The sequence below is a fragment of the Naegleria fowleri genome (genome assembly GCF_008403515.1).
Source record: "Naegleria fowleri strain ATCC 30894 chromosome Unknown tig29, whole genome shotgun sequence".
NCBI classification, from domain to species: domain Eukaryota; phylum Heterolobosea; class Eutetramitea; order Acrasida; family Naegleriidae; genus Naegleria; species Naegleria fowleri.
Window position 1 is genome coordinate 346,459 of NW_025407961.1, and position 13,572 is coordinate 360,030.

Sequence of the window (13,572 nt, forward strand, 5' to 3'; positions counted from 1 at the left end):
AGAATTTAATCAACTCTGAATGACATGGAAGCATGAGAATTTATAAATTAATTATTGTTCACCGTGTATTTCCAAACAACTCCATCTTCACCACCACTGTAGAGTTTCTTCATATCTGGAGTGAGATAGAGACAAGTCACAGAGGATTTGTGATCCTTCAAGGAATGCACTTTGGTCAACGTGAGTTCTCTTCTCTGAGTTTCTGAGGACAAGACATATTCCATATCCAAAATATTAATCTCTCCATTACTATGACCAACAAACAATAACTCTCGACCATCATAGGGATTGGTTGCTTTAGTCACAGTGGTAATTGGAGCTCTTCCAAGATTCTTACTTGCTAAAATATCACCATTAATGGCATAGACTGTAATTCTTGTCCATTGACAAACAATAATTTGACCTGTTGTTGGACATACAGAAATACATGAAATTGGCTTATTGTCAACATCATCATATGGCATTTCCAATTCTCGAACATATTTGAGTCGACTCAAATCCCAAACAATACATGTCGAATCATAACTTCCACTCACAATAATGTTAAACTCTACACTTGCTGCAATATATGAAATCTTATCGGTATGACCACACAATCTCTTTTGAATTTCTAATGTTTCTGATTTCTTGTGTTTCTTAATCTTGAAAACACTCACAACACTATCTTCACCTCCACTCACAAGTACTTGATAGTCTTTGGTAATGGTTGCAAAACTGATTTGTGAAGTGTGTAATCGTTCATGGACTGCAATGGGTGTTTCACTGTTACTATCTTTAAATAATCGTAATGAAAAATCAGAATGACCATATGAATAGTATTTGGAACTCTTTGAATCTGCAAAGAAACAATTCTTATTGACAGCCACAATGCCATTCACTAATTGCTTTTGAGTGAGTGAAATTTGTCCAATGGCTAAACTTCCCCATGACTGTGGAGTTGCCAATTCCAATGTCGATTGTCCTGAGAATGGATTAATCATGGATAAGGAGTTATTAATGACACTCATTTCTGAAATGTTCAAAGATTGTGATTCTTTCAATGTTAATGCCTTATTAAATCTTCCTGTTAATTTTCCAATAGTAGCTGTCAATGAAGGTGTAACAATACCAGTTTGTAATTCTGATACAATACTACTACTTCCATAATCATTGACATAGGTCACATCATCTGCCACACTACCCTTCAATCTGATGAATGAAATTGTCACCAGATTTGGATCTAAAGGTTTCTTGTAACTTGGAAGAAGTTGTTGTGGAGTATTTGTTGATCCCAATGGATTCAATACCAAATTACTAATGACACTCGCTCCAGACATGAGAACCATGTTACTTGAATTTGTTGTTGGATCAATCATTGTCGTTCCACCACTGAATTCATTGGAAATTGTTTCAGAATTTCCTATTGGCAATGTGGTGGTATTCATGGCAGTTGTATTCATAGCACTCGTAGTAGAAGCGCTCATTATTTCAACATTAAATTCTTGATCGGTAATACTAGTTGTTGTTGGTGATAAAGTCAATTGTTTCTCCAATAATTGATTGGTATTTCTTCGAGGATGAGGTTTTGTAAAGAGTTGTTGTGGAGTATTACCAAAGTTACTAATTTGAGCAATGATGGCTCTCTTTTCTACTTCATTTGAAATGCTATCAATATCTACAGATCCTTCATATGTTAAATAAAAGAATACATTGAGTGCCTTCTCAGCTTCAGGACCTCTTTGTTTGTGTCCAAAAATTAAATCAATCCATTCATTCAAATGTTCTGAAACATAATCACTTTCTAATGCCTTTCTCATCATTCTTACAAAATATTGTGGATTATTGTGTGCCCATGGTGGTAATTCAACCTCATTCACTGGATGACCATTTTGTTTGAGTCCAAATTGAACATTGTTCTTATTAATTAAAAATTCTGGTAAAAAGTAGAATTCAGGAATGAGTTCTTTCACATCTGAGAGTGAGAAATCTGTAGAGGCAGATTCCCATGTCTCTTTAATGGAATGAAACATTCGATCGGCAATATCAAATTTTCCACCCTGCAATTCCACACATTGTGAAGTATAGGGTTCAATTCTCAACATGTAATACAAGACAATACCAGCACTACTGTAATGTGAACCATAATGGAATTTAGGAATATAGGGATCACACCAACTCTGATATCTCTCACGGAACATTTTCGCACGAGTCTCATCAATGGCACCCATCGGTTTGGATAAATCTCGATAAATTTTTGGATCATTGAAATTGAGTTCTTCACTGCTGTAGTCTGAGAGTACCCATGGGAAGATGGGATATTGAGTGAGATCATTGAAAGATCTTCCTGCCAATGTATTCAAATACATGAGATATTCAAAGTTATCTACTTCTCCTTTTTGCCATTTCATTTGCATGACTTTGAGTGATGGGAAGGATTTCTTATTGTGGTGTTGTTTGATGTGATCGGAAAGTTTCAATTTTTCATGAACTTTTAACATGTCTGACTTTTCAAAGACGAGAAAGAAATTACGACCATCACTACAGAAAATCTCAACAGCAGTCTCTCTCAACAAGTATCTTCTCTTTAAGACATCATTAATTTCAGAGAGTGGAATTTTGATTGTTTCATGTGAAATGTCCGTTGAGTTCTCTTGAGTGTTGTTGTTAGTATTGTTGTTGTTGGTATTGTTATTGGAATTAGTAGTATTGTTATTGGTAGTATTAGTATTGTTATTGGAATTACTATTCGAGGAAGGTGGTACTGTAGTTTCAATCAGTGTTGAATGATCTCCTTTCACTTCAATTAACTTGTCATCATCGGTCATGACATAATTATCAATAATATAGGCATTGTTTTTACAAATCACAAATAATGATTTTTGTCCATCCAATCCATTAATTCTCAATGAGTTATAAATAAATAAAATCGAATCACCTGGTTCAATTAATTTTCTAATCTTGAAATCTTCTCCCATTTCATCTTCATATAATAAATCATCATCAATATCATCGGCTGTGGCAGCATCAAGATTCGTATCAGCTGTTCCTTCATGTGTCGTATCACTCAAAGTTTCATCCAATGTTGCAGTATTGTCTTGATCTTGACTCAATGGTTTGTTTCGATTAATTCCAAGAGGTGTTGGAGTGAGTTCTAAAGATACATCATTGGCATCCAATGTGATCATGTTTGATAGTGTCATTTCGAGTCCTAATTGTTCAGAAGAACTGAACTTCATAGAATCATCTTCATGACCTGACACTCTCTTAGAGTCAGCAGTAATAGGAAGAGGTTTAGCAGGAGAGAGATAACTCCATTCTTGGAATTTTTCAAATTGATCCTTCAAGACATCCATTTTCTTTTCTTCACTCACCGTGCTTGTAACAGAACTAGTATTATTTGTGGTAGTGGTAGTGGTGGTAGGAATGTTATCATTTGTAGTAGAAGTGTTAGTAGTCATGTGATCATTCATATCAATCAAGACTGCATTGGTTGTTGTTGTTGAAGAAGAAGAAGAACCTCCAGTTCCCATATGGGAGGAAGGACTTGTTCTCAAAGATGATGACTTCTTTCCAGTAATACTATATTGTTCTCTCAAAGGATTGGATTGAATAGCAACTTCATAGGCCCTTTCCAAGTGGAATTGTTCAAGCTTAATTCTCATTCGTTTGGGTCCTTCCGTAGAATCCAATCTCCAAGCGAGAAGTGATTGATCGAGTTGACGATTTGCCCGATGAGACCATGTTCCACGTTCCATAAATAACAAATCGTATAAATTGTGCCAAGTATCCATGGCAAATTTGATTCTAATAATACTCTCTTCAATGAGCATTTGATTTCGTTCTTCTTCCATTTCAATCACAGTTCGAAGTTGTGATTTTGCAGCTCCAATCAAATAGGTTGCACCTTCTCCAAGTTTTCTTTCACTCTTTGAAGAGGATCGAAGTCTCAAATCATTTTGCAAGAGTGTTAAAACGGATTGAGTATGCTTATTCTCATTCTCAATATACAAAGTGAGAGTATTGGCAAGATTGTTATTAAAGAATTCAGAGATAATATCAAAATTCTCTGTAAACCATTTCAAAAAGTTATTCACATCCGAGTCCAATAATTTTCTAAAACCTTCCACAAATTCATTGGAAAATTGTTGTTGATCCAACAAGATGGTTTGATTATTCTTATCTTTTGGTAACATGAATATAGTTGGAAGTAAATTGGTATCATGTTGTGCTGCAACAATTAATTTCCATAACTTGACTGTCGTATCTTTGACTTTAGGAGATCCATCATTCATTAAATTGAATAACACTGCAAAAATAGATGAAAAATATTCATAATCTAAATTTGAAGTATCCAATGTGGTAATAAATGCTTTGGTTTCTAACATGGTGGACAAAACCTTCTCAGTAAACTCTTCCGATGAGACTTGTAAGAAGGTATATAAAATCATTCGATTCAATGATCTCAAAGAGAATGGCAATGTTCCTTCCTTCTTCATGGCAGCATTGGCACTGAAAAGACTTGACAAGGAAAGACTCTTGGATGGCTCTTCAATGACTTTGACAATGGACACGACTTGAACAATGAAATTCAAAGTTTCCACATAACTTGTCAATGGAAGTACTGAAGCATAATGCATATCAACCACAAAAGATGCCAACAGTGATAAATTTCCTGCAAGTTTGCTATCTTTTGCTTGAGCCCAAGACATGACCTTTTCACTGGAATAGACTTTGATGAGAGAAGACAAAATACAACGTCGATACAATGTGATGGATGATTCACTCACAAGAGTCATTGGAACAGCTCTCAAAATATCTTCAACCACTTGAACTGCTTTGGAAGCAGTTGAAAATTCAAATCTTGCAATCGCTCTAATCATGGATAATACAGAGAGTGCAATGGGATGATTGAGGAAATTGTCAACATCTGTTTTAGGTTTTCGATTCATTTCCAACGCAAAAATGATTTGACTCAATGCTTGAATACTTTCATATTTTCTGAAATGAGTTTTAAGATCATTTGAAGCACTCCATATTCTCTTCAATAAAGAAAGTATCTCTTCTGTAATCTTATTCTCACGTGGTCTCTCTTCTAATTTCATTGAAAGTAATGATTCCATCATTAGAATTGGAGGAGATGAATTTTCATCATTAGAACTTGAGGAGGGTTGTTGTGAAGGTTGTTGTGAAGGTTGTTGTGAAGGGTTATTGCTGATGCTACTACTAATACTGCAATTACTCTCATTACCTCCTATTGTCGAGGGGAAATTCTTATTATACATGACCACATTTCTCAACAGAGTCCATCGACGAGAGGCTTCCAAAGTCTTTTCTTCATTCTTGAATTTGGCAAAATAATGAACAGCAGAAACTTCTCCATAGAGAGCACTCTCTATTGTTGGAGAATAATTATGATTCAATAATTCTAAGAGAATGGGAATGACTTCCTTATAGAAAATAATGTCTGTCACAGCAGCACTCTTTTCAAGGAACATTTTTGAAATTTGATCGAGAGAATCTCTCAAATCTTGTTCCGATGAGAATGTTCCTTCTGGATATGTGAAAATAGTTCGTGTCATGAGTAGTAACAATGTATAGTAAACATCGGGTTGATTGCAATAGGGAATTAATCCTCTTTTCAAACTTGGTAAAATATTATCTGGTTTGATCTTTCCTTGCAATAAAAGTAATGATAAAAGTTGTAAGGATAAGATCAATGATATTGGATGAGTCTTTTCATTCACAAATTGATAAAACCATACATCATCCACATGTTTGGAAAATAACTCGAGATACTTTTCATCTCTACTTGCCAAATCATAAATGACTCTCAATAGTAAATTTCTAGAGGCAACATTGGTTAAAGTCATGGTGGTAATACTTTGACGTTTTAACTTTCTTGAATTAGTAGTAGAGGTAGAAGTAGAGGTAGTAGTAGAGGTAGTGGTAGAGGTGGTATTTGAAATTCCACTAGTCATATCGCTGAGTGATGAAACTTGTGTGAGACAAGTGTTGGATGAATTTCTTGGACTAATCATGACCCAACTTGAACTTCGTTGTTTCTGAGAAATTAATACCGAGTCATCCAAAGAGTTCATAATAAAGTTCGAAACAGAGATCATATCATTGTCGGACATTCTATGTTTGAATAATAAATGTAAAGCATCGACAATGAGCTCTACAATTTGAACAGAAGGAGACTCATTCAAAATGTGAAGTAATTTGTTTACAATACCCGTGGTTTTGAGTCTAATGACATTCCAATGAGAATAATAACTATCCGCAATTAAACCCTTAATTTTCTTGAAGAGTTCAATTTGAATTGCAAGATCTGTCTTTCTCCAAATATCATAATCAATAATTAAACAAATAAATGCCTTTAAATTGGTCACAATTTCCTTCTGATCTCCACTTCCCATCAACACAAAATCAAAAAGTAATTGTAAAATTTTAGCATCAAGAAGTGTTGTCTTTTTTCTAATAAAACCAGCAATGATATCATATCCTGAAATTCTTTCCACTTCATCGATTTGCAATGGTGAGTCCATCATTATATTATACAATAAAAGTAATGAATCGTAGAGAGATTGACAAGTTTCAGCTCGTTCAATCAATGCCAAAATAACAACAATGCCATCTGAGTTGAGAATGTTATCAGAGAGTGAGGTTGGACAACACACATAGGCACGTGATAAATTGGAGAGAAGAACTTTTGGTGTTTTCTTTTCATTGTGTATACTTTCCAACACCAAAGTGTTATTTCTATTGTCTTGAGGTTCAAGTGATCGTAAAGAGTGATTGAGAGCATTGAATGCAAAGACAATCTTATCTGGAGATAATTTAAAGGATGAAACAGTAATACTATTCTCTTTGGCTTCACTTTCTGTGGAAATATTTCGTTTCGTTTCCACTCTCTGTAACAGACGAATGTAATTTGGATAAAGATGGTAAGTGAGTAGATCCATATGAGGAGTGTAATTTCCTTGGAAATAACCTGTATAGGTATTATTTGCAACATAGATGGAAGCCACTGCTTCAGGATATAAAACATCTTCATAGAGGAATGAAGGTCCAATTCTCCAATTATCAATACTATCTGTAAAGTTCTTTCCGAGAAGTCCAGTCACTTTTGAACCAGCAGCATATGGATTAATAAATCCAACTTTTTGAGATTCTTCCATTTTACCATCAACATAGACAGTCATGACACTACTCGACAATCGATTTCTTTGATGAGTAATGACCAAGTGAAACCATCGATCTGCTTCAAATTTATACTTGGAAAAGAGAATACGTTTGGATTTTGGTCCATTTTGGAATTCAAGATATCCATCGGGTCTTAGGTGAAATTGTAAAAATGATTTTCCATCGTCTGAGTGTAGATTCAATAAAATGAATACATTCACATCGGAAAAATTGGTGGAAGAGAGTCTCTTAGAGTTGGCATTGGAAGAGGTTCTCTGATGAGAGTGTAAGAGTCTCTTCTTTGGAGTCGATGCAATATCATTGGATCGATAGAACCAACATGAGAATGTGTAGCCAGCAGTCATTGAACTGTTCCATGTCTTGTCTGTGAGTTGTAATATTGGACATTCTGATCCTGGTCGAAGTTCAATAAATGGTGTACTCACGCCCTTCTTTGCAGCGTTCATGACAAGTTTCAACATGCAGGGTGGATGATCCTTATCAGCAAAAATAGAAAGTAATTTTCTCCATTCCAATTGTGATAATCGGTAACATGCAACTTTTTCACAAATGTTGAGAAGAGTCGCACTAAATTTGTGATTGGTATCTACCATTTGTGAATATAAATGATCTAAAATAAAATCAACAATCTTAATGTTAGATAAACCTTCGAGATTGAGTGGTCCAATCTTTAACATGAGTTCAATCACCTTCAACACTGCAAGTTGAAGATCTTCATTGGCATGATGAAGAAGTTTTAAACAAAATATTAAACCAAATGGGTTGTGCAGGACAGGGCATCTCGTAACGAGCAATCCACCAATGTTCATATAGAGCTCGTTGGTATTCACAGATTTTGAAGATGATTGTAAAGAAGATGATTGTAGAGGAGTCGAAGGCGTATTGCTGCTGGAAGAACTTAAACTTCCTGAAGAAACACTGTTGAAAGAAGAAACAATGGTTGAGGTTTGATTGGCTGCATCAAATTCTTCAATGCATCTCTCAGTAGCAAAATCAATTAAACATTGAAATACTTCCTTTCGATGATCAGTATTCATAATTCCATTCACATTGAGAGCATCAATCATACCATTCTCTCCGACTGTTGGTAAAAATGATAACTTGTTTCTTGGATGATTTTGCAATGAAGTGGCAAGAGCTGTGAACATGGCTTGCATCAATTTCACAATATCCGATTGTTCATACATTTCTTCATCGTCCATTGGACTTTTATCTACCTCTGATGATGAAGAGTGTGAAGAGCCATCCTCTAACAACTTGTTCAATTGTTTTGAGAGTACTGAAAGAGTTGGACATGGAGTATTGATGAGAATGGATACACTTGCTACAAAACCAGCATCTCTAAAGGAATCCTTTGCTCTCTCATTACTCTTGAACATTTTTGTAAGAGCATTAAAAATTGCAATTTTGAGAGGAATATTCGATCGTTTGGATGTCTGTAAAATTTCAACCAACACTGAAACATCAATACTCTGTTGGGAAGTGTCTTGAACAATAATGGTGTGAAAGACCTTCAAAGCAGCACTTCGAATGACATCATTCAATAACATCTTTTGTAATACAGAGACACCTCCTGCCTCTCTAAAGGCTCTAATGTTATCATTCGATTTTTGAAGCATGGAAATCAATACTTGAATGGTTAAATCTAAGAGTTTTAAAAGAACATTGGTTCTCTCCTCTTGGTCCTTATATTCTCCCAAGTTCAAAACTCCTTCAAACTCATCACCCAATAAGAAAATGATCTTTTCAAAGAGGAGAGCTTCTTTAAATCTTGTACTGAATCTAGAATCAAAATTGAGTAACTTGTTGATCAACACAAGTACGTTCAATACCAATTTAGGAGCTGCTTCTCTACTGCTCATTAATTCACCAAGCATTTTTAATTCTTCCAATGGAGCAAAATTTAGTCCTGCGAATATAAACTCAATCAACTTCAATACAGCTTGTTGAATCTTTTCAGAGAAATCAGGTAAACTTCGAGTGAGTAAGGCCACATTGTGTAAATGATGCACAGATGGATAATTCATACTATTATCAGCAAAGGTAACAAGTAATATTTCAACAATTTCTTGTTTCAAACTATCAGTGTTACATTTCAGGAAAATATTGATCATGGACTGATAGATGGTGATGTTCTTAATTCTTCTTTCATTGTTGGCATTAATACTAGTAGTAATATTCAATTGTTGCAAATAATCTAGAGGTGGTTCTATTGCTCTTTCACCAATGCACAGTAAATCGCTAAAGTTGTGAAGAGCCACTTTCATAGTTGAAGTGTCTTGTTCAAATTTTGATTCACATTCAATAAGAGCTTCCTGCATGATTAAATGACCATTGGCATCATTAAAATCTCTGTATAATAATGGAGAGACTGAAATTGTTTGTTTTAAAAGTGACACCAATGTTTCAATAATTGAGCAAATATTGAGATAATTTTTGGACTTGATCATACTTAATGAATCTAAGAGAAGATAAATGATCTTCTTCTTATGAAAGCTGTCAGCCATTGCCACATCAGCTTTGATGAGAAGAGCAAATAAAAGATCAAGTGCTAACTTTTGTGCAAAGTTAAAACCTTCTTCACCTCTGCAACTTGTTAATATTCTTATCAATGTCAAAACGTCATCACTGAGTTTTAATGTGTCAAATAACTCTCTATTGTTGAGACAATGATGAACAAATGAAACAAGTTGTTGACATGAAACTTCGAGACACTCTTTGGTAGTTAATTGTTTCTTGTCATTGGTTTGGTTATTGTCAGAAGAAGAGTCAAGTAGCAAATTTTGGTGAGAGTCAAAATCATGAGAAAACTTAATGTCATAGTCTTCGATATCTTTAGAGTTGATCTGAGCAACAATTTCTAAAATGTTGATAACAAGAGAAATTATTTTGAAATCAATAACGAAGGGTGCCACAACCTCTTCGTGGTTTGATATCAACATGATTAAAGTGTTGACAATATCTGATGAGTGTTTTTCTCGTGAAATCAAGTAATGCATGAGAGAGAGTTTGACATTGTGATTTCCAATGTCTTGAACGTTATTTCGATCAAAATCTTGTTGTGATACATTAAAGGGAGATGGTGGAGGAATTGAAGGAGTTTCCTTTAAAGCATTCTCGATATCTTTTTTCAATCGATATGTGACTGTTGATGTAAATGTTTGTGTGTTTTTAAAGCTGTTCATGGGAAGTGGTGATTGTGTGATGAAAAGAAATTGCAACGACATGAGCACACCATCATTACGAGTGAATATTCACCACAATGGAGTTGTGTAAGGATGGAATGTGTACACACATATATACAACTTGATCAAAATACGATCGACTATTCTATAAATTGAATACTTACATTTGATGGAAATGATGTTGAAACATGTTTTGATTATAGAATACTTTATGGAATAGGGTGATGATGGAATAGATGGCAGTATCAGTTTCGGAATATAACGAAGCCTCTTTTAAAAAAGTTTCCCACTGTTCTTTCAACTGCAAAAACAATTGATATTGCTCATCGCTATGGAAATCCTCTCTGCTGATTGGTTTTTCTTCAACTTTTGGAGGTGTTGTGTTGGTATCACTGGTTTTCAAACCAAACACACTTCCAAAATAACCAAGTACTGATTTACGAGGTTTCATTGTTTCAAACGATATTCAATTTTTAAATAAATAAGAAGAAGTGTTGATGATGAAGGTCGTCGACGACAAGATCACTCGACGTGAATGTTGTGAGGGCTTCAGAATTCGGCTCACGCAAAGAACGCGACTCTCGCAAGGAGAAATAAAATTTTTTAAAAGAATTTAATTGACTGACGTTGTTCCGAAATTGCGAGTTTTGTGTGTGGCGTGATGTCTTGTCTCCATTTTCTGAAACAGATAATTCAAGCAACAATGGGTGAGAGAGATCAAGCCAGTTTTTTATGGTTCAGCTTTCTTTTTCAATCAACGAGATGAATATTGCAAATATCTTATTAACATGTATGTTGTCCCTCTGAGCAATATGTATTCGTTCATGTGATTACCAGCAAAAGCTTGAGACTGCAGTCAGTGGTGACCCTCTCAAAAAAAACTTTGATGGTTCATGCAAGCGCCAAAACAGATATCAAAAAAATATCCCCAAATGATGCTTCTGCCTGTTGCTCCTCGTTGAGAGAGGCTCAAAGTGCCTTTTGGATTTTGATCGAAAGAATTGTTGAACCTTTGTATTACAATCTCCTCCTGGTTGCACCATACAACTGGTGCATACAACACACCACTTATGGAGAGTGTATGCACACGAAACGATGAATCTATAATTTATCGGGTGTTGATGAAGGAATGGCTGAAATTATGACTTTTTCAATGTGAATTGAAACACAACAATAATCAACATATCAGTGGTGTGTCTCTTTGAGCATGCCGTTAATGTTCTTCTTTTGTGAGCTGGTGTGATTCACTGGGTGGATGGATATCCAAAGAGTCTCTTCATCCCTGTGAATACTCACGTCCTCGCGAACAGTCAGTGTTCAAACAATTACTGTCTTCAACTTGTTCTTGTTTGTATTAAGAAAAGGAGGAGATGATGGTGTCTCGGATTTAATGTGAGAATTTGGATTCAGACAATGGTCTATTCTTTCGTTTACAAAAAGATTCTTTCTCAAAAATGCGACCATCCTGTAATTTACTTCAAAAACATTTTTGAAGTAACGACTGGATGAATAAATTTACCCTCTCGGTTCCTGCAGTACCTTTTTCTCCCGTTTCTCGAAAAAATTATCATCACAACCGTCCAAAAGCACTACCAATGGTGAGAAAAGACTCAAAAGAAGCAACAACACGTGTTGTTGGAGTGGATCAAGAGGAGGATGAGGTGATGATGGAGTCGTCCTCATCATCATCGTCACTACTACTGGATGATTCTCTAGCCTCTGAATCTCAACAGAATCCAAACTCAACAACAACTGGTGGTAGTGCTTCCAGACAATGGCAAAAGGACTCGTCTTCATCATTGGCACAAGAACTTGTCCCAGGTTACTCCATTTGTGTCGGAATCACCACTCGAGATGAATCACTGCCAGTCTATGATACTCCATCCAAGATGTATAGCAGCTTGAGATATAAGCTTCATTACAAGTGTACGGTCGATGCTGAGAAAGTTTCTCCATTCCCCAAATTACTCATGTGTCGAATTACAGTGATCGATGATGAAAGTGGAAAGGAAATTAAGAAGGACAATAAGCCCATTGTCGATGACTCTCTCATCTCTCTCAAGAACACTTCGAGTGGAACACTTGGAGTCTATGAAGCCAACCATAAAATCAAATTCAAGAGTGTGAGTTTTCATCATAACAAGAGCAAATGGAGACTCTTATTGCAACTCTTCAGTGATAGTAATCATAGTATTAATACACCAGTGTTTGTCATGAAGAGTGGACCCTTCCAAGTCTATGCAAGAAGACCAAAGGTTTCTGAGAGGGATGGTTCGAATGGTTTACTCTCTTCTGGAAGTGAAGCAACGATCAGTAGTAGTACAACTGCCACCACCACGACGACAACGACAACAACAACGACTAACACTACTACTCACACGACAGAAGATAAGAGAAAGAAAAAGACTGAACCTCAAAAGAACAAGCGAAAGAGAACTTCCTCCGTGACGATGACGAACAACAAGCATTCGAAAGAGGAAGAACTCGTAGTAGAAACTACGAGTGAGGAATTTGAACCTCCTACTGAAGAGTCAACAAGTGCTGCTGAAGAGTCTTCTTGTTGTTCAACACTCAAGAAAGTCAAGCTTATGGAAAACTTTAAAAAGACTCTTGACTTGTTGCTCAAATATCACTCTGAAATGGATGATGAAGATAAGGTTACTGGATTTGGATTAATTCAACAAAAGATGTATCTCCACTTTTATGGACCAATTCCAACAGCAGACTTTTTGGCAACCTCAATGATTCCGATGCAATCCATAATACCCTCTGAGGAAGAAGAGAATTCAACCGAATCTACAACATTACAATGTGGATCTGCGGATGATTTATTTAACTCTTCAGCATTGTTCTCTGAGAATAACAATACTCATTCACACACAGATATTCCAGTGACGAGTCATGAAGTGAATAGTAATTTCAACAACAACAATAGTTCATCCTTTGATTTGGATTATTTTGCTCCCTCAATGAGTGAAGATTTCACAGCATTTATCTGAATCACACAATAGGACAGACACATTCTAATTTTCCAATTTTGAGAGAAGATGGAATGGTGAAGAACTTTTCCATCTTTGATGACAACTTGCGGCATTATATCCCTTGCTTGGAGGCACTTTTGTGCTTATGACCTTTCTGTGAAGCTCTTTGCACATTGTGTGTCCATTTTGAGAGCAACCCAACAATAAATTCTCTAACGTGA

The 13,572-nt window shown here is 35.6% G+C and overlaps 2 protein-coding genes across 2 annotated transcripts; one reads left to right on the plus strand and one right to left on the minus strand.

Moving 5' to 3' along the window:
* Positions 1-47: 47 nt before the first annotated feature.
* On the minus strand, positions 48-10,821 carry FDP41_002385 (uncharacterized protein; the record flags this gene model as incomplete). The annotated part of the gene is made up of 2 exons (XM_044705573.1): positions 48-10,362; positions 10,535-10,821. 2 exons carry the CDS (start codon positions 10,819-10,821, stop codon positions 48-50), a joined length of 10,602 nt encoding a protein of 3,533 aa, XP_044563278.1.
* A 1,144-nt stretch (positions 10,822-11,965) lies between these two features.
* On the plus strand, positions 11,966-13,369 carry FDP41_002386 (uncharacterized protein; the record flags this gene model as incomplete). Its single annotated transcript, XM_044705574.1, has 1 exon — positions 11,966-13,369. One exon carries the CDS (start codon positions 11,966-11,968, stop codon positions 13,367-13,369), a length of 1,404 nt encoding a protein of 467 aa, XP_044563279.1.
* Between the last annotated feature and the right edge of the window lie 203 nt (positions 13,370-13,572).